Source organism: Thermobia domestica, chromosome 10 (genome assembly GCF_964235325.1).
Source record: "Thermobia domestica chromosome 10, izTheDome1.hap1.1, whole genome shotgun sequence".
NCBI lineage: Eukaryota > Metazoa > Arthropoda > Insecta > Zygentoma > Lepismatidae > Thermobia > Thermobia domestica.
In genome coordinates, this window is record NC_137463.1 from 139696283 (window position 1) to 139719576 (window position 23294).

Consider the following 23294-nt stretch of genomic DNA (forward strand, 5'->3'; position numbering starts at 1 on the left):
GTAATGGAAAATCGTGGATTACCGTATGTCCGAATTGGTTTAATGGAGATGGAAACCTCTTACACGTATGAAGAATTTCCTACTTGAAGCTTATGATCTTTATTGGTTATTTGATTATAGTGTTTGATATTGATTGACTATTGAAATCAATATAGTAGGTAATTCAAACCCAACCTTCTTTGATCTTATTTGAATATGTAGAGCTGAGGGAAATGTGATGTTCGTTTTTATTAAATTATATAACATTTTCGGAGAGTACCTAACTAACTAACTAACTCTATGGCCTATGGAACCCGGAGGTTCAATGCCGCGTTCACAAAAGCTCTCCACTGACTTCTGTCCTTAGCTAACTGCATCCAGTTTCTACTTTGTATTCCAACCTCTGCGAGATCCATCTTAATATTATCCTCCCATCTGCGCCTAGGTCTTCCTAATGGTCGTTTTCCGATTGGTCTTCCAGTCAAGACTTTGAAAGCGTTTCTACTTTCTTCCATTCTAGCTACATGACCCGCCCACCTAAGCCTCCTAGACTTGACGACCCTAACAATGTTGGGTAGACCATATAAATTATGTAGTTCCTCGTTATGAAGTTTCCGCCATTCCCCATTCCTCTTGGGTCCGAATATTCGTCTCAGGATCTTGTTCTCAAATACTTTCAGTCTATGTTCTTCCCTCAGAGTAAGCGACCATATTTCGCAACCATACAGAACAACAGGCATGATTATCGTTTTATATATTTTAAGCTTCAAATTCTTCCACAGAATTCGCGACGACAAGAGATTTTGAACCGAATAGTAACACGAATTCCCTGCTTTTAGTCGGCATTTAATTTCTTCGTGAATATGATTTTCGTTTGTTAATATCGATCCTAAATATTTGAAAGTATCCACTTTATCAAAAGTATTATTTAATATTTTAACGCATCCACAATTTGCCGTATTACAGTCCCGACGCACTTCCATGTATTTAGTTTTCTCTGCATTTACTTCTAAACCCATGTCCCTGCAAGCGTTTAATAACATCTCTGCATTTCTTTCTATTGTTCTCCTATCATCCCCTATTAAATTTACATCATCAGCATATGCCATAACCTGGTGAACACCGTTCAACTGTAGGCCCTGGTTGCTATCTTTGATTTTCCTTATAGCGTATTCTAGAAAGAAGTTAAATAATAATGGCGACAACGCATCTCCTTGTTTCAGGCCATTCTCGACGTGAAAGCTTCATGGACAAAAATTTTCCTACCCGGACTTTACTTTGGGATTCATTTAAACATATCTTAATTAATCTAATTAGCTTTCTCGGTATTCCAAGTTCTGTAAGAACGTTGTATAATGTTTCTCTCCTAACCGAGTCGTACGCCTTTCTAAAATCAATAAATAGTTGATGTACCGGGGTATTGTATTCCCACTTTTTTTCGAGTATTTGGCGAATGGTAAATATTTGGTCGATAGTTGATCGATTTCGTCTAAATCCGCACTGATAATCTCCAATAATTTCATCTGCGTAAGGGGTCAGTCTTGCTAACAGAATATTTGAAAGGATTTTATAGGATGTTGACAGAAGAGAAATGCCTCGATAATTATTACAGTCAGTTTTGTCGCCTTTCTTGTGAATTGGAACAATGATTGATTCTTTCCACTCTTGTGGCAATTCTTCCTTGTTCCAGATAAGGAGAATGAGTTTGTATATCTTGTTCCACAACTTTTCGCCTCCAGCTAAAATTAACTCAGCCGGAATTTCATCTACACCCGGAGATTTATGTTTCTTTAATTTCTTTATAGCGGTTTCTACTTCTATTCGGTTGGGTTCTGGAATATACGGTTCTGCGGTGTGTATCACGTTTTCTCCACGCACACTAGTTTTTGGTTGCGTGTTAAGCAAATTGTCAAAGACATCTTTCCATCTATTTAAGATGCTATCCGTATCAGTGAGAACTGTACCGTCAGATTTCTTTTGTATATAAGCACAAGGTTGATAGCCTGTCTTAAATTCGTTGATTCCCTTATACATGTCCCGGATGTTTTTATTTTTACTATTATCTTCAAGTTCCTTAATTTTAACTTTCAGAAAATCGCGTTTCTTTGTTCTAAAAGTTTTGGAAGTTTCCCGCCTGATATCTGCGAACTTTTGTGTAGTTATTTCATTCGGATTTTGTAGCCAGCGTAATTTAGCCTGTTTTCTCTTCTCTGCTAGTTTTATGCATTCCTGGTCGAACCATGGTTTGTTCCTACTTATTTCCGCGTGTCCCAATATTTCTTTTGCTGAAATTTTAATGCTATCTCTAATTTCAATCCAGGTATCCTCAACACTAGCGCACTCCGAATCTTCCAAAGCCGAGAATCTATTCGAAACTTCAATCTGGTATTCCTCTCTTACCTGGCTCTCTTCTAATTTCTTTAAATTGAATCTCTCGGTTTTCGGACAATGAATATTACCTTTATTCAACGATAACCTCTCTCGTATTATCGCTGCTACCAGGTAGTGGTCAGTGTCACAATCAGCCCCTCTAAACGACCGGACATCAATTATGCTGGATTGCCTTCTTCTATCTACTAAAATGTGATCAATTTGATTGTGTCTTTTTCCGTCTGGTGATGTCCAAGTGTATTTATGAACGTCGCGATGTGGGAATTTTGTACTCTTCACGATTAGGTTTCTGGATGTTGCAAAGTTCACGAGTCTAACACCGTTGTCATTACTTTCCTTATGCAGACTTTCGTTCCCTATAATCGGTTTGAAAATATCCTCTCGTCCTACCTTCCCATTGAAATCCCCTAATAGAATTTTCATATGGTATCGCGGGAGTTGGTCAAATATCCGTTCCACTTCTTCGTAAAAACTGTCTTTTATATCGTCATCCTTATCTTCAGTTGGGGCATGTACATTTAAAACAATAATATCACACCACCGTCCCTTAAGAGTAATAAAAGAAAGTCTATCAGTAACAAATTCAACCCGTTTATTGCTGGTAATATACGTTTATGAACGAAAAACCCTGTTCCTAACTGGTGATTTTTATTTCCTTCCCCGTAAAAGAACGTAAAATTTCCGGAATTCTCAGATCCATTTCCTTCCCACCTAACTTCCTGAACTCCTACTACGTCCATCCTGTATTTCTCTAACTCACTCGTTACGGATTTTAACGCGCCTGCCTATAAAGACTCATAATATTCCATGTTTTAAATCTCATGTCCATTTTCTTTTGCTGAGGTCGTGCCAAGTTATCAGTCCTTGTCCGAGGCTTTTGTGAATATTTCTGAACAAGTGCTTTTTTTTTTTTTACAGGATGAGGTTGTTAGCCCTACCTAAACCCCCAAGCTGGAGGGCCACTCCTAGTCGGCTGTCCGCGACTGCTTATTCAGTATATTCGCAGCTAACCTCTAGAGGCCTTCTCGATCCACAACCTGAGGACGCGCCATGACCTTTCTATTTAAATTTTAAACAGTTATACTTTTACATAGCATGTATTTTTTTGACAGAATACAAGAGTATTTGAAATTTTATAAAATATTAATCCTATACGGAATTATCAAACTTCATTTATTCTCTGTATAAGAAGTATATGCTACCCTCTCGCGAGCCCCTTTAAACTGTATTTTTTAAAACCTAATAATATAAATTTGAATAAAAGGTAGCTTTTATAACTGTAATTTTAATTATTCCAAATTAAAATACAAATTTTGCGTTGCGTAACGTAGTCCGTTTATTTGGTTCTATGTAAGAAATCACATTTTACTTTTCCTCAGTTGGTTTTGGGTCAGAACCCTATTTCATATTAGCAGTGAAGAAAAATTATACTGACGGCTAAATTACACAAAAATGTTTATTTTTAGTCTTCGGGTTTACGACTGGATATTACACTATATTATGTAGAGAAAATGTAGTGACTAATTTGTTTTACTCGGTTTTGGGTGAAAAACTGTTTTCTTTTCTTTAACACAGTGGAGAAAATGATCTTGACGGCTAAATTTAAATGTGTGACTAAGCATGTTGGCATGTTGCATTGTTGCCATTGGCAAAATTAGGAGAGCTTTAATATTCATAAATTCACACAGCAAGGGTATATTTAGCACCAACTGTCTTTGATGTGGACATTCTTGAAGGAAAAATGAATACAAGAGTTCAGGAAGAAGAACTTGCCCCTCTCTGCCGACGCGTATACCATATACGTAGTATTTGTGGCAATAGCTAGTGTGCTGAAATTGTTGTGTCTTTGTTAGAAACCTCTTCGAGTTCGAGAACATGAACATCTGATATATACAACTCCTTAAATCTTACTACAGCGCTATGCTTATATATACTTAACATGTTTCACAGAATGGAAGTAATTTAGTGCACTTTTTCTAGCGAGCTCCCTCGTGACTAAGCGGTTAGTAGAAGTACTTTTTGCGTGGGAGACCCGAGTTCGATTCCCAGCGGGAGCTCATGTGGTTCGGATTCCTCGTTAAACTGTAGGTCAACGTCTCATATAGTCTCGCTGCTGAATGGGACGCTGAACTCAAAATTAAATTAAATTAAATTAACTTTTTCTGGCATTCTTTTGAGAATACATTTCTTGAGGAAACAAGAAAAAATTCCAACACTTAAATTTGTGCCAAGATACTTTTTAATACCTATGACTTTGAATGAGTGAGAAAGTGCAAAGTTTAAAATATAAGCACTGAGATAAACGTACAAAGCTGGTCTTGCACACCACATGCTTCACTTTTCATCGATGCTGCATCATAACTCTGTCCTATTATATATTTGAAATTAGCAATCGGCTAGCTAGGGATTCCACCCCCCACACCCCCGCCTTTGTTCGTCCTACGACACCACACTTCTTCTTTAAGCCTTTGAAAAGTCTAAGTACTAAATTATATGTCTTTAACCGTGAAGGATTTCTAGATATAGCCATCGTCTTTTAACAATTGATACTCCCACTTTTTTCCTTCCTGTCTTGTTTCGTCCTTTGTAGAAAATATATCTAAAAACACTGAGGCACGTTCTTAAATATTTTAAATAAAAATGTCTAGATACCAAATTTCATGTCTCTAATTTTAAAGGATTTCAAGATTTGGCCATCTTACTTTAACAATTTTAACCCCTATTCATTTCTTCTACCTACCTTTGTTCTTCCTTTGTAGGAAATATATAAAAACACGCTTAAATACGTCTAGTGAAATAGTAGTAAATAAATAGTCTAAATACTAAGTTTCATGTCTCTAACTTTAGAGGATTTCAAGATATGGTCATCCTATTATAGCAATTTTAACCCCAGCCTGTTTTCTTCCCTTCTGGGAAAAAATACCAAGAAACGATGTAACATGTGTCTAATTATTTTAAATGGGGAGTCCATATATTAAGTTTCATGTTTACATCCTTTAGAGATTCGGAAATATTGATATTTTACTATAATAATTGCCACCACCGTTTCCTTTCCTTCCCCACTGAATTTCCAAAATTCATTCCTTAGTGATACCTTACATCACGAATCCTATGCACTGTCAAGTTGTCAAGTTTCTAGCTTAAACGGTTTGGCCTGGATGTTAATCAGACAGTCAATCAGGACTTGTTTTATGTATAGACTTTAACCACATTCTTCTCAAGATCTGTCAGAATCATACTGGCAAGCCCATTATCTGTGAAATTATCTACTGGATGGGTAAGTTACTTGTAAAAATGTAACGCGTTACAAGTTACTTTACTTTCTCTTCAAATGTAACGCGTTACTTGCCCCAAAAAAGTAACTGTTACTTTACTTCGAAAGTAACGCGTTACTTTTAGGTTCAAAACCTTAAATATGTGAAAAAATATTACTTTAATTCTCCATACTACTATTGCTACAGCTATAATAATAATAATAATAATAATAATAATAATAATAATAATAATAATAATAATGCACATTCTGAATCGCTTTATGTAAATGCAAGGACAATTTTTTTCTTGATATATGAACATTTTCATATAATGTTGTAACATTTATAAAATGCCATACTGAGTTACTCGTAGGGATGGGCACTAGCGAGTTCAAACGAGTTTTCTTCGAAACTCCATTCGACTAGAAACAGACATCTTTAAGCTCGCACCGAGAACTCGGCTCGAAAAATTTCCTCCAATTCGACTTGAATTGGTGTCGAGTTTCGAGTCGAGTCGAGCCAAATCCGGTGTGTAGTTTCGAGTACTCTCTTCAAGTATATTATATAGACAATATAATTATTATCAATGACACTACTACTACTACAACTATTATTATTATTATTATTATTATTATTATTATTAATTATATCAACACTGTATATAGCCCACCCAACCGACTCGGCTAGAGCCCTCGGCTCAGTTGAGCCCAACCGAGCAGTTGGCTCATCCCAACCAAGCCAGCTCGAGCCGATGGTTCACTCCAAGCGAGCCCGCTCGAGCCATTTTCTCAGTTGAGCCGAGCCGAGCTGAGCTTATGAAAAATCTCTTGTGGTTTCGCTATCGAGACGAGACGAGATACGAGCAGTGTCCCCTCTCGTGAGCAACACTAAAAGTATTCTATATTACTGCTTAGCTTACATTTCTCATGGCTTTCGCTTTCCTGTAATCAGGCCATGATTTCAAAACGAGCTAAAACGAACGAGTCATTTATCAAACTCGACTGGACTCGAAACTCGACGCGAAAAATTGAATCGCCTCGGAACTCGACTCGAAAATATTACCTTTGACTTGACTCGAAACTCGACTTGAATTCGAGTCGAGTCTAGTTCTAGCTTGACTCGTGCTCATCCCTATGAGTTAGAAAATGGTTGCTTATTATTATTCTGCTAAACTAATTATATAATAATAATAATCTTGTTATGTAAAATTAAAAATACAGAATATAGAGAAACATTACACTACAACTAATAAAGTGAGAACACATGAACTGGGGGTGAATCAAAACTTGCCAGTAACTCTAAAATCGATATATGCTTTTTAAAGCTAGTTTCAAACTCTATAATCAACGGGACTCTAGGATAAGCAAACTGATCTGAAAGAACTCCAATATTACATACCATCAGCAAACTATTTTCTAGTAATAAAGTAGACCTGCTCATCAGAACACAGTTTATTCATATTAACCCCTTACTGTATATCGTTAATTATGGCACGCTAGTTGTTGATAAATATTTTCACTTCAGACACTTTACTTTTAAATTTTGTCCACCATCATCCTCAGCTCTTAAGAAAAAAGTATTCTTTCAAATGTTCGAACAGTAAAATATTTTCGTTCTCCATCTTTATAAAAACAAGACCAATCAAAGTAAAATAAACTACCGGTATCATTGCACTCCTAGTTCACTCACTGAATGTATTGATTTGGAGCTGTCAAAATCTACGACAAAATCTTCCAGGTGCTTGCAATCAGTACACGTGATTTCCCTGAGGCTGTCCTCATCTTCCAAAAACAGCAAGTAGCACTACGAACTTATCTGTTTCTCTGTGTGTCGGTGACTGTCGGTCACTGACATACGTAGTTCATGCTCCATTGTTTCATTCTGAGAAATTCACTTACAGGAAAGAAACATTTGTTTCCGAAAAAAAAACATATATTATAGTTACTCATCCGAAATGTAACGCGAAAAAAGTAACGCAAACTAGGTACGTTACTTAAAAATTTGTAACACGTTACCGTTACAGTTACTTTGGAAAAAATGTAACGCGTTACTAGAAAACGTTACTTGTGTTACGTTACTTCCCAAGACTGACTGAAACGAATTCCAAAATGTTTTCCTGATACATTTTGAATCTTCATCAACACACCTTAAAACATAATGTCATTTATTCTACTCTTGCAATGTCTGTTATTTCATTCGCAGGTATTGCAAAATACTTTGCCTTGTTTAACTTGAAAATATATGCTTTCTTATAATTGCACCATATATATATTTATAAAATCATTTTGAACTCGAAGGGTTGAGTATTTTGGTACCGCTGGTGAATTTTCAAGATGTTGCTTAAGAACATTATCTCCTACTTCTACTCGGAGACGGAGGAGTGCTCTGAAGTTCCTATCATTAAGCGATACATTCCTACAATCAACTTTCCGTCTAAGTACAATTTATTGCCTACCACACAATAATATGGTACTCACAATACATTTAGGCTTCTGTCAATTTTCTACTGCTTCAATAGAACAATTTCTGTTAATCTGAGATAAAGTATTATCAGATTTTCCTTTAGCACCTTCGCGAAGTTCTGTGACATGTTAACATTATATAGTATGGTCTTTAAACTTTTCAAGTGCATTTTTGTACTTAAATACTTCAAAAACTAAGGCTCCTCATGGCATCCTTTGCTTTATATGTTCTTAGCAAAGAGCAGAATCCCCTTATTCTGAATACCCAAGCCACGGAAACTGTCACAAGCACTTGATCTAGAAACAGTTTATGCGTACCCACTTTCGGAAAAATTTACGAAGAATTTGGTGTCCATGGAGTCTTCAGCAAGTCTTCTTGCATTTTGCTAGACACACTTTTAACATTATACAGCTCAAGAAAGAACTTTTCAGTTTCAAACAACACATCAATGAGGGCCGGTTCAATCTGCGTCTTACTTTGCTCCTTGCGATCTTCAGTCTCTTTGGGCTTAACATTGGTACTTTCACAGTCTCTTGACTACAATTTGACCTTTCCGAAAAATAATATGAAGTTTTTTTTGTCTCTTTACGTTTCATGGCGTTAAACAATTGCGAATGCTTACTCGAAAGACTAAACATACTACTAGAAACTTGAACACATCATACACCCTCACAAGTTGATTACCTGTCGTAAGTTCACCGAAGAAAGTTGTTTACGCAGCGTTGAACATTTTAATTTCCAAGTTGTATCATGTGCTCAACACAATTGGCATCTCAATACGTAACTTGTTTAAGTTCACATAGTTCTGGGGTTATTATTATGGTTCTTTTTTTTCAGTTTAAGAAATTATCTGTAATTGATGTGTTCCCCTTTGCACTGAAATCATTATATATATATATATATATATATATATATATATATATATATATATATATATATATATATATAATTGGAATACAGTATATGAATAAAATTGAATAAATATATCATCCATATACATTAGGTGCGTCATTTTAAGTTCTGTTTGTTTCTAGTTTTATGTAGAATTCATACTTTGTGTTGTCCAGTAATTCTGACAGTGGATTGAGTTCTAAGTGGAATAGCAGCAAGTTGTATTTATCTACTTGGAATATTCCATTCTAATTAGATTGAACATTAATATTATTTTGGCTCATTTTTGCATGTCACTTCATTCCTATCTTAACCCCTAGGGGTGCGACGGATGTCTTACTCCCTCGACGCAACTTGGGCTTAAATATCATCGGGACTGATGCACCAATACATGTTATAATGTATATAGTAGATTAAGATACATTATAGGATCAAAAATTCTACATAGGTAATATCTATAATTCCAGAAAAATTAAGTTTGAATATGTACGATGCTAAGTACGATACTATGTACGATATGCAGTTTTTCAACTGAATACAAGAACATACATAAATACAAGGAATATATTTTATTATTATATTATATTGGAAAATATAATAATCAATAATTAGCTTGACATTACCGTAAAAAATATGAGTAACTTGTTTTATTGTCCTAAAATGGTAATTCTTTTGTAATAAGCTATTTCGGCGGAGAGCGTGACATTCCGTACGCCTGTGTTCTTATTCTAATTCGAACTTCGTTGAAATACTCGTGGAATGCTTTCCCCATAATCTTCTCCTGAGTTAGGTTGAACAATAATGCTGATAAACCATATCCTTGTCTCAGACCTGTGAATATGGTAAAGTGCTATGTGACTTGATTCTTCAGTTATACCTTTCCTTTTACGTCACTCAGACAAACTCTGATCATTAGAAAAATAATAAAATCGCGTACCTAAGCGTTACTTGTGTTTTCTATTTTATCGTCCATCATATCTCGTTACAGCGTGCACCTTGAATTACTTGTTGAGTTGCTAAAATCGTACATTTTTCATCTTGTGTTTTCCTCTTCCAACTGGAATACTATTTCTTAATACTCCACAAATATAAATAGTCTTCAGACACTTATCGAATAGAATAAAGGCCATTTAAATCAGTGTTAAAACACTAATGCTTATGGTATAAATAACTACATTATTTTCAAATACCACATCGCCATCTTACAATATTGCCAATACTATTTGTACAGTTCTTAAAAAAAAAGTATGAAAAATGGTAGAGTCAACTTCCTGTATGAAAAGAAAATCATATTCTCTTAAGAGAGAGAGAAATAGAGAATCAAAATCTGCAATATACAATAAAAATTTCAAAGTTGACCTCCCATCCTCGAGAGTGAAGTTGGAGTGTTAATCGTTAGTCAAACTAATGTTTGGGGACGACAGGTGATAAATAAAAGTGAATGATGATTTAAAAAATATATGATGGAATGAAAATGTGAAAGGAAACCATGAAGCTGCTATAATTTTATGGACGTGATTTTTCCAATCAAAGTCGCTTGGCCTGGGATTTGACTAAAGGCCCCGCTCTAGCACTGAACCACTGTGTCACCGAGAGAGAGAGAGAGAAAATGGATAAACACACACGAAGTTGCGCTGCGTACCGAAATTAGCTTAATACTGTAGATTTTCATGAACATGCGAACATAAAATCCCGAATGTCAAACCCAGTATCATAATACATTTTCTTTCCTTTCTCAGAGCTTAAGAAGCACTCCTGAACATTCTTATTTAAGTGGAAAATCACACCTCGATGACTATGAGTTCGTTGATGTAGAAGGAGATCTCGAGTCTGAAATGGGAGTTTCTGGAAAAAACAGAAAGAAGGATGTTTTAGAAGAAGGTATGTATGACATTTCTCTGTAACTACTACGATTAAAATTGGTAGATAGTTGTAAGTGAATTTCTTCCTATTAAGGAATTCTATTATAGTTATTACGAGGTAAGCAAGTACTGAAAGATTATTTATTTCTTCATTACTCTTGAGTTTTACTACAAGATTATTTATTTGTTCATTACTCTTGAGTTTTACTACTTTCCTGCCAGATTCTTTTTTCAGTTTATTTATTTTTCAGTCGTTGAAATGAAAGTATGATCTTTTCTAGATAGATTTGACTTGAGTTGACTTTGAGTTTAACGTCCCGTTCAGCAGCGAGGCTATATGAGACGTGGACCACAGAAGGTAGCTGCAAGGTACTGTAACATAAGAAAAAGCACAATATGTTTTGCTCGTACTTTTTCTGGTGAAAACATTTCCACATTTTCGCAGATGTAAATGAGTGTTTTTAATGGTATTAGGCATATTTGGTCCTGTTGCACTACAGTAATTTTGTGCAGGTGGTATTTGTCGTAGATTATATTGCTGTGTACGTGACACTTGAAATACCTCCAGAGTTTAAAATCTAAAGGAATAGAGACAAATGAAAGCGGGATCCGCTCCACAACACCTTTGCAACCAATTTAGTGCCTGATGAATTAATCATCGAACGAATGACATTCTGCATGGATCATCGTTCATAAATTACTGAAACCGTCGAGGACACCCAATATCGGCACTAACCAGTCTTCGACATTTCGAAGTATGTCTTATCAGTGATAGTGGAATCGAAGAACAACATAGTCATAACGAAAGACTGGTAGGTGCAAAATAAAACACCGAAATTGGCAGGCAAAATGGCAAAATATATTTTAAAAATGGCATTAAAAATTAGCAGTTTGTATTTCATAAATGAATATATTAATTTAACAAAAACTCAGAATAAATGTGTTAATATACAAGAAAAGTAAATAGCACAAATTAATAAGTATGACTGAAAGTATCCGTGACCATTAAAATGAAGAAAAATAAAAATAAAAATACACATCAAAGAAATAGTAGCATCATAAACTAAGACTGCAAATAAAATAAGCTACTTAACACTGCGGCCAAAAACTACGTTTTAAAATGACTGTTCATATTAGATAAACTCTACCTTGGCATTTCATAAAGCTGTCATGTTATACGATACAGTTCATTTTTGATTACACGATATCATAAACAGTTTCTGTAGCTTGCCAGCATACAAGTTATGTCGTCTGCGCGCAAAGATACATTTGAGGTTGAAAACAATCGTTCAACATCTACCGTTGCGACATGCTTATATTTGAAGCACGTCGTTGCCGTGGAATTCATAGCAACATCAAACGTGGTTTTCAACTATTACGTTTGTGAAAAATTATTTATCCCCTCCGGTGAGGAGCGTTAATTTTCATATTCCACAGGTGGACTGCATTCCACTATAATGATAAGCAAATTTTTATTTTCGGCAGAAAAGTGAACAAAACGTTAGAAGCAACCATAAGATGAACAAACTATAAGAATAAAATGGCAAATACGGTCAATGGCAACAACAGAAAAAAGGGGTCTTTCCTAGTAAGATAGTGAAATCAGCCCTTGATCAAAATTGGGTCGCTGTAAGAATGAAAATTCATGATTGCTTGTAAGAATGAAACAAAAGGACATTTTCCTATTACTACCGATCTTTAGTAATGACATAGGACCTCAGTTATCACCGGACTGCAGTTACGTAGTTAACTTATTGTTTGGATGGTTTATACAATTGGTGTTTACATCGCAACTTAGCTTGAAATTAGCTTAATCCAAGAACATGTACGAGAAAATCCTGATCCAGGAGCCCTGACACACTTCCACTCTGCTATCTGGATGGCTCATCTGTAAAAGTCACAAGCATAGCTACATTTTACGCCTTTTTCTCGCAAGAGAATACCCAAGGCTCCCTGTTTTCATCAGCATTTCCCTTAGTAGATTAGTAGATAACATATCTCTGAATAATGTCTTCAGTAGCATGCAGTCACTAACAATTCATAAATGGAAACCAATTTTCTCTATAATTTATTCAGTAATCTTCAGAATAAAGTGGACTCGCTTCTTCGTTGTTAATGACGTCAGTCTTCATTAAGAGTACCAGGAATTAGTTGAATGATTTCCTTCTTGCTCTTTGGTCCATTAAGATTCTCACATAGCTTTTTATTAGTTTTAATTTTGGAAACGATCCCTCAGCGGAACTGACAGACACAGGGAGCATCAAAAACAACAATTTTGCCGTAATAAATTCTGAAAAGCTATACCCCAATGGCATATTTCACAATTAAGAATCGTGTTAAGACAAGCACACTGCTGAACTTTTATTTCAGATTTCAGCTGTTTCACAAAGCAAAGTACTTCTATCGAAAACGAGGAACCAATATCACTGCTGTAAGTTGTTTGAAATATCTATTCCCTTCACAGAATCTCATCATCAATGAGGTGAATTATATTACCAGGAAACAAAAAAGAAAATTTTAATAGAGCATCATGCAGAGATGTAAATTGATAATGTACCGGTAAATTTAGTATGTCAAATAACTTAATATTGGTGTTAACTCTAAAGCTTAATTCATTGTCATTGGGAACAATTCATAAGTACAAAAAATAAAATAAAAACGTATGATCTTTTTGAATCGTTTGTGTCTGAATGTTGTCTGAACATTCCACTTTTCACAGAATTTAGTTGCGTCTTCCGTGAAATTATCATAGTCATTTCTTTTCTCTCTTAAACTGTTTATACACTTTTAAAGAGCCGATCTCCGATTTCAAAGCCACAAAGTTTTCCTTGAAGTGATTTAGATACTATATTTACTTCTGACAATACCGAGGGTATTATCACTGTATGAAATACAAATTCAAAATTGTCTGTTGATTCTATCAAGCGGTTAGCTTCACTTCTTTCATTTACAATCGTACTTATTAAGGAAGCTTTCTTCAACGTTTTGTATACGTCTGGAAATCTCAGTTTTACTACCACCAGCGATATCAATCTTTGCGCAGCGAGTTAGATTAAGTCTTTTCAGGATGATTTTTGATTTTCCTGTTAATTGATAAAAGGAGGTGTCATCGTGTGATACTATGGGTAAAAAGTGTATATAAACTTTATAAAATAATAAACATTTACTGTTAAGAACATCGTATACCACCAAATTTACATTATGAGCTGCACAATGTATATAACTTGTTTTTTCTACAATATTATTAATTTATCCTGCACATCATTATACACATCGTTCATAATGGAAGCCCTATCATAAGTTTGCTCTGTAGCGTTTCAATCCTAATTCTAATTAATTTCAAGCGTTAAGCACTTCACTAGCAATACCTTCAGCACCTTGATTAGTAACTCGTTCAAATTTCACAAAATATTCATTAACATTTGTCATTTGGTTCTTCATGTTTATCCAAAAATGTTTCAACGCGGCGAATAACAGCACTTAATTGATCCTGCCATGAAATATTTTGGATGATGGCCATGATAATAGCAAAAAATCGTGACAATTTCACCCTTTGTTAGAAGGCTAGTTGAAGGGGGGTTCAAGGTTATGAATTATTTCATTTTATATAGCAGGACTTACTATGGAAGATCGCGGGGTGTCACTTTGACTTCATGTCGATAGTATGCCCAGTCTACTGTTTTTTTTTTTTTTTTTTTTTTTTTAATAAGAAACAATTACGCAACCGGAGAAATCTTCGATCGCAAGCGTGTTTGAATTATGAGCGTTAAAAGTCCAAAATTGAACAGATTTTGACGAAAGTTTGAAGTAACCATTTTTTGAGGGGTTTTCTTTGGTACCCAAGACAGTGGTGAGACCCATGGGCGGAGCTATAAGGGGCATTGCACGCCCCCCTTCTCCACAACTTTTTGACAAAAAAATAAAAACGCCACCTATAAAATGGCCGTCTAGGAAGTATTCCATAGGCCCGAGACCGACCAAAAGGTCTGCCTCCCCCTCCTTCCGAGCAGACAATTCCTTTCTTCGCCCATGGTGAGACCTTAACGCATTTTGCAAGATAAGGGTTCTTATTGGGGAGGAGGTGAAGGGTAATGACATCTTACAACTTTCAAATTGCCTCCTGTTTGGCATACCTGGTCGGTAGGCTGATAAAATGTATATGCCATCCCTATTCGACTGAATTGTCATTCTAATGTCACTTTCCTGTGTAGAAATCTTCAAATTAGACAATGACATTTGTCTCCAAAACACTTTGCCACGGAACTAACGTGAACGAGACTCCAAATCCAACCGGCCTCTGCTTATTCATTGTGGAAGACGGTGTTTCAATAGCTAATCGCTACATCGCTAACTTTTTAATATTTTCAACCGATTTTAATGGCGATTGTTGGAAAATAGTGGCCAAACTTCAGGGAATATTTTACTCTATACGGCTAGAAATGTGGCCAAAAAACATTCGTTTAGCGAAGCCCGTTTTCTCGAGAGCAAAAGCCACCTTGTTCTCAGTTTTGAGTGCACGTTCCGGCTAATCATATATTATTATTATTATTATTATTCCCATTTTGTCGCTGATTTCATAAGCAGCATACCAATTCGCTGGAAACAAACAAACAAACAAAAAATGGCTAGCAATGATGTATTGAAACACCGTCTTCCGCAATTCATAAGCATAATCCGACAGGGTTAGGTACGCTCAGGTTAGTTCTGTGACTGCCCGCTCTGGCGCTGCGCTAGCTGTTTCAGTCGCCAGTTCCGCGCAGTTTACTACAAATGAAATGCCGGTGATGTAAACTGATATTCCTATTATTCACTGTCAGAACAAGCCTGTGGTGGATAATTTATTTGTTTAACTTTATTTTAACAATAAACTTAATTTCTGTTTTCTACATATACTATGTTGTAGTGCGCTCCAGTGGGCAGCTGAACTGGGCAAATTACACATTCATAGCAGAACCTTGTGAGAAAATCTTGTGTGTCTCATTCCTATCTTCAAAAGGGGAAAAACATCACAATATAGATTATCACAAGATAAATTTTGAATACCACGATGTTGTTCATTGAATTTCGAACGAATGGCAAAGCGTTTCGGAGACAGATGTCATTGTTCAGTTTGAAGGTGGCCACACAGAAAAGTGATATTTGAATGACCAGAGTCGAATATTGGTAGCAAATACATTTGATTAGCCTATCGACCCGGTGTGACAAATGGAAGGCAATTTGCAAGTTGTAAGACGCCATTACCCTTTAGCCTCTTCCCAACAAGTGACCTTTAACAAGTGAGCTGAGCTTTCAGTTTGGCAGGAGTTGTATGAGTAGTTTCTATCCCGAGTTTTGCTAAGATTGTATGTAGCGTTCCTGACAGGTGCCAATATATGGAATAGACGCAGTTCCTTTTCGATCTTCTTTTATTTTCTCTACCTCAACAACAATAATTTTCGTCATAAGTCTCAATGCATGACAGTAATTGAAACATCGATGCACATATCAAATGAACATAGCTTATAAACCGAACTCTGAAAAACACTTCACTTCAGAATGGCCTACAGCATTGCAGATTTACAAGCAGTGGGCATTGAAATTGAAACACCTGCATAAGTAGCATAGAATGTTCGCGGGACTCACCAAGTAAGTTAGTTTATATCGTATTTTTGGGCAATGAGTCACGTGTGCGGGTTCTTGGTAGTCGCTCCAGTAGAAGACGTTGGATAGTGTACGTCAAATCGTGTATATAGAGTGGTAAAATGGGGGACATAATCCGACTTAAAAAGAGGGCAGATCCTAGGAGCGCGTCTAGCAGATGCATCTGTGTCCAAAACTGCATCACTTCGTGACGTCTCACGACTTACAATATTCAGGGCAGTGTGTGAGTATGAACAGGAAAGACGAACCACATCCAAGAGAAGCAACTGCAGGGGAAAACGGAAGTTGTCTGAAAGGGACATCAGAACATTGACTAAGATTGTTGCACGAAAAACCACCGCATCAGCAACCACTACAGAAGTGACTATACACCTCACAGAATGTGTACGAAAACGGTCGGTCGATATCTGCGTAAGGCCAACATCCATGGCAGGGTTGCGATACCGAAGCCTTTCATCAGTAACACAAATGCCGCATAGCGAGTTCATTGGTGCCAGAAGCATAAAACCTAGACGTTGGATGACCTAAAGAATGCCATATTCTCAGATTAGTCCAGCTACAGTGTTTTCCAGACAGGGAGAGGGTCCGTTCAGAGAAGCCTCTCTGATGCATACAGCCCAGACTGCTTGGTTCCCGCAGTCAAACATGAAGGCGGACCTGTGATGGTTTGGAATGCAATATCGTGGCGGACTTTGAGCCACCCTCCTCCTCATTGTTCTAGAAGACCGTTGGCACCCTATGATTCGAATACATTTCCCAGATGATGGTGCAGTGTTCCAGAATGAAACTGCCTCTTTCACACTGATAAACTTGTCACAGAGTGGTTCATGAGCATGACAGTGAGGTTGAACATCTTCCATGGCCCGTTTAATCACCGGATCTCAACATTGTTGAGCTGTACGGGGTTTGTTAGAGGATCGAGTGAGATATTTCCTTCCACTACGTGCATGTGCTAAATTTGTTACTGCGCTTCAAGACGAATGGCTGAAAATCCCTCTGCAAACGCTTCAGGACCTCTATCAATCATTCGCACGTCGTGTTACTGCTGTATTGGCCGCTAAAGGAGCCACAACACATTATTAAATACCAAATGTTCCAGTTCCAATGTCCATACTTGTATGAAGGAGTCTATAAAGAGCCACGACCAGGCTTCATCGTCCCGAACCATCAGAAAAAGAAGATTGAAGAGGAACTGCCTGTTTTCAATACACTGGTCACCTGTCATGAGAGATAGGTAGGATCTCAGCAAATCTTGGGATATAAACTATTCGTAATCCTTCTGCCAAACTCGGAGTTCTGCTACGTTCAGTTAAAGAAGATTGAGGTCTTAGAACACCCTTAGGGAGTGTATCGCAATCTATGCGAATTTGCTAAAGCTTATAGTGGACACACTGTAAAAATTCTTCAAAGAAAATTCTCACGACCTGCGTAAAACTTAAACAACAACCAATCAGAATGAAACCGTAGATTAACGTTCATTGGGCATCTCTGTCACATACCGCCTGTTCTTTTGCCAGCACTTATGCCAGGACTCCTTCTGTTCAATTTTTCTCGTAATATACACCGATAATAAGAACAATGTAGTCATTCCTCGAAACGTCAGACAATATTGAATTTATTTGGTCTTTAGCCCTAGAACTTCTGTATTCATCACGGCACTAGGAAAGCTCCAGTTCTTATTTCAAACACCTCTATGGGAAGAATACAATACGCAGAACACTAATTTTAAGTTCTGCGTGGCATGGGAGACCCGAGTTCGATTTCCGGTGGGAGTTAATGCGGTTCGAATTCCACGTTAAGTTGTAGGTCCACGTCTCATATAACCTCGCTTTCAAAAGGGAGGCTAAAGTCAAATCAACTCAATTCAAGTGCTCCGCAAGAGGAAGGCTCGACATTTATGCAGTTCGTACTTCCTATGAAGATGTAGAAACCAAAATGTGTTTCAGATTTTCACTAAACTGCGACATCCCTTTTACACACCTGGGATTTCCAATACTTCAAGGAAACGGGCTTCGCTTTAGTCCAAGAACGCATATATGAAGGCAAGAGCTTCTATCTTTACATTTGGCTGTCTTCACACTACGGTCCCTATTTCGACTGTGACTGAGTTGACAGGACCTCAACTGCACAAACCAAACTCGCATAAACGTTCAGAAAAAATCAGATTAAGAAGTATAACCGCCTTTACAGACCACCACCAGCTGGGGAGGACTCCAACAAGTCAAGCGTTGGGGTTAACCTAACGGGACGCCATATTGCTGAAGCTACCATTTTAGTACTTAGTGAAGGCTCGAACTTGCTCCAGCACCAAAAGCCATCCCAACTTCTGATGCTATATCCAACATAGAACAACCATTCGCTCCTTGCCGAATACACATGCTGAAGAGATCAGGCAAGAAGTGTGTCCGGTCCCAGAAAGGCCAAACCCCGAATCCGAACATCAGCAAAGAACTTGCAGCTCTGAAGTCAATTCACCAAGACATGGACAATAGTGTGATTGGCAGATAAAGGAAATGCTGCTGGGAGAGAAAATTCAAGAAAAGCATAGCAATACTAGAGGAAGGCAACAATCTTAACAGAAACACGAGCTTACATCTCAGCCGAACATGAGTTTCATTCATTGGAAGAACAACGAAAACAAAATAACCAATCAGGACCTGTGTACAAACTCTGACAACCAATCAGAATGAGACTATGGATTGACGCTGATTTGACGTCTCTATCGACCAATCACATTCCGCCTTTTACTTTGCTGGCGCTTATATAATGAGTGCTGCTATTTGATTCTCTCCTAATATATCCTGAAAATCAGTTGTCGAAACGTCGGGCAACGTTGAATTTAATTACGTGGTTGTTAGTCCGAGAACTACTGTATACAACAATAAATGTATTCTCAATTTTGATATTCAAAAGCTCAATACTTTTTAGACAACCTGACATTAGCTACTACACAGATTTGCTCAAAATCTCTATATACATTTGAATCATTGGCAATTCAACATCCAAGAGTTGGAATGATGTTAACTGTGCCACCTGAGATCATCTTATTACTTGATTGAGATTATAAGACGTAAAACGATGCGACACTAGTTTGGTTGTAGTAATGAATTACTTATATTTATATAATTATTCTATAATGTACGTTGAGAATGGTTATTTGAAACAACTTTCAAAACTAAGACGTAAATCTTCTCATTGCCATGAATAGTATATACTTTCAAATTAACGCACTATTTTCAGCTATAATTCTCTTTATTCCTCCTTCGTAAGTATGTCTGTAATATTCAACGTTGTCTGTTACATATTTCCTCTTCACTAACACTCCTTACATTCTTATTTCACAAATAATAACAATAAATATTGACATTTCTTCCAATGTACAGTTAAGCTAAAAATCTTTCATAAAGTCCTACTAATGGTAGCAATATAAAAAAATACCCCTAGCAGATCTGTGCGGATTCTCTAAATAGTTCTTTCTTTTCTCAATTCGTACATATAGTTATACTACTAAATTCCCGTACTTTTGCGTTCTTCCTCCTGCATTCATCATATATGTAGAATGTAGAATTCATTTGAACTCGAGATCTCGCAAAAAATCAAACATCTCGTGTAGAGATCTTAACGAAGCAACCCTGCCTCTTTCTTTCTTCTTCTTCATTCTAAAACCACTGAAACATGTGTCCAAAAATTAGAAGTCCAAACACCAAATTTCATGTCCAATTTTAAGGATATATATACTCCTCCTCTTTTAAACGTTTTTCTAGTTACCTGAGATCGTCATTCAGATCATTTTCCTCTACTTGTTTTTATCTTGTGTTACATCCGCTCTGCACCATATCGTGCTTCACATAATCTCCCATTTCTTCTTTGGTCAGCCTCGCGCTCGTTCTGTAGCATCCACTCGGAGAACCACGTATTCCGAAGGTGTTTTTACGTGTCCAAACTACCGAACTCCACTATCTTGTAGCTTTTCTATTACTGGTCTTATATTTACTGTTCCCCAGATCACTTGATTCTTAATGTTGTCCTTCCCCACCATTGTACACATCCACCGCAGCATTTTTAGCTCAGCAACAAGCAACTTCATTTCTTCTCTCTTTTTTTCTTGTCCAACATTTCGCTCCGTATAATATTGTTGGTCTCACTACTGTTTTATAAACGTTGTTACAGTCCGCTTTTTAGCAAACTGTGCCATTAAAGTAAGCACATACTCATATAAAAATATATATATATATAGATAGATAGATAGTACTGACAGCATTATTTGTTTGTTTGCTAGAGGGAAACATTATGGCTCGCTTTTTAACAAACTGTACCGTTGAAGTAACTATATTGGTACGGTTGACGTTGATAGTATTTATCTTTTGCACTACATATCGGTTCATATTACCGGTATGCAAGTTTTTTTTTTTCGTAATTCTAACTTATTAATGTAGTTCATGTCATTCAGGTGGAAGAAACAGTATTGATAAAGAAGTATGCTAATGCCAAGTCCGTACTGAGATAATATAAACAATCAAATGTTATGTACATACCTTTTTGGTAGGCCTGTATGTACAGGCTATGTATATAGTTTTACGACTTCCTATCGTAGGGATTCCAATGTGTAACAAGCATAAAGAAATTTGTACTATTGTTATTCGGGTTAAATATACAAGTTATTTTGCACCAGTCGAAGAATGTAAATATTGTGATTGTGTGTTTGTTGTTGGAATTAGCGGAAACGGAAGTGAGGCCGTCTTGAATTATGGGAATGTATTATAAATCAAATTATATGCAAATATAGCAATATACGTACATAATACGATTGAACACAGCTTTCTTATAATGAGTGAAGAATTTAGAAAACAAAATAATAAAAGAAAATTAGTATTAAATTTAATGTGTATTAAAATAAATGTTAACTGACTCCAGAGAGGGCGCGAAGAAGTACGAGTAAGTACGAAGATGTGAACCCAAAACTTAAGTTAACTATATTGTGACAGGACCTAGGAAAAATAGAAAAATAGCTGAAATTTACAAATTTTCGATCAAAAGCTAGTCAAAAATCAAATCAGGAAAACTTAAGATATTTTGGAAACCCCGGGTACCTACTGAGTTGTAAATATAAAAGGAAAAAGCTTAATAGAACCATCATAGAATTGAGGTCATTTGAAGGCCATTTTGATTAGCAACCGACTGAAACCTAAAAAAGCTTCGTACAACAATTGAAAATTAGGAACTTTGAAACCATGTTAGGCTTATGGGAAAGTGTTAATAGAAAATTTAGTTTCGTTATGAGTAGTTAAATTTCTCGTTGTTTTTCACGTACATTCGGGTAAGGCTATTAAAGGGGCTTGGCATTAGCATGTATAAGTCCGTGTTGATATCATCTGAATGAGACTATTTTATAATTTTAAATTGATCGAGTTGCTGGATAATCTGGTTACTGTAGAATGCTACCAATAATTAATAACAACGTTTCCTACAGTAAACTTTCTATTTGATGTTAACACTGAACGGTTACTAATATTTAATGGATCTGCATTAGTTACTAGATCGTAACGAGAATACTCAAATATTTTACCTTCGAATATGAAGTCAGGAAGCTAACTTCATAAATCCTTACATGGAATGTAAGATTAACACTTACTAGTATCTCATTTGCTGCTTTGATATTCAATTTGGATAACAGCATAAACGTTGAGTTTTAATGGTAACGAAAAATAAAATGAAATAATACTATCAGCAATAATAACATTTGCTGTAAATGCTCTTGAACATACGCATGTCGTGATGATCTCATTAGCAGCTATGGTTAACATATGTATTATGATATAGGTTGGGTTAGGTAGGCTATGATAGTTTAAGAATTTAGTAATGTGTGCCATGTAATAAAAGATTGAAACGAATGTTTTATGAATAGTGTCTATATAAAATGACCCAATCCTCGTTTAAAGGAAAAGATTGGGAATATGTTTCTTCCTTCGTGTATGTTGTATTGCATTTGAAACAAGCTTGAAGTAATGTTCTAAAGAAATATGGCAACACGTTTCATGATGTATTTGAGGACATTGTTATGATGTGGATTTTTTTAAATGAATAGTTATAGTGCGCATCCTAGATAGACTATTAAATGATCGAATGTCATTGATGACTGCATACAACGGTCATGATTATGCAATACCATAAGGACGAATAATAAACATAATATGTTAAGCGTATGTACGAAAATAAATAAATAGAATATATCCAGACTGAATCCTTATCTTCTATTGACTGCAAAACAAACAATTAAGCATCTTTTAAGTAATACGAGAATTTTATTGCGCTTGTTGATGTACAATGGAATAATTTCTGACATCATTACTGTTTGTTTGAAAGAATCACAATAGCTGTGACATGTACATATTTGGATTGTAAAATCAATAACAGCTTTCTCATTTAGAATTACAGCTTTTCTTGTAAAGAATTTCCTCTTCGTTCGATGTTTGATAATTACTGTTGAAATAAAAAGAAAATAAGGAAAATTATTTCTGATTAAAAATAACTTATTTATTTATATTGTAAACAAGCAGATAAATTTGCGTGTTGAACGAGTGAAGTTATATATAAATAAAGTTAACAAAATGTTCAACTACTAAATATCGCAATTTGGAGCCTCTTGATTAAATGGACGTCACCGCAAGTTCCTGGATCTTTTCTAATACATCTAAATTAATAACCGTTGCGCTGATTATTTATCAACATTTCTTACAGGGAAGTAGTGTGTTTTTCAAAGTGGCGACCCAGCAGGATTTATTTAATTTAATTAAATAGGTCGTACTTGCGTTTT

At 36.1% G+C, this 23294-nt stretch overlaps 1 protein-coding gene across 4 annotated transcripts in view; it reads left to right on the forward strand.

Annotated features, from left to right (window-relative positions):
• Positions 1-23294, forward strand: part of Taf1 (TATA-box binding protein associated factor 1) — a 726438-nt gene that overhangs the window by 636672 nt on the left and 66472 nt on the right. For all 4 annotated transcript variants that reach the window (XM_081728611.1, XM_081728610.1, XM_081728612.1 and 1 more), the window contains one exon: positions 10718-10859. In XM_081728611.1, the coding sequence (XP_081584737.1) occupies positions 10718-10859 (142 nt within the window). The remainder of the gene's footprint in view (positions 1-10717; positions 10860-23294) is intronic.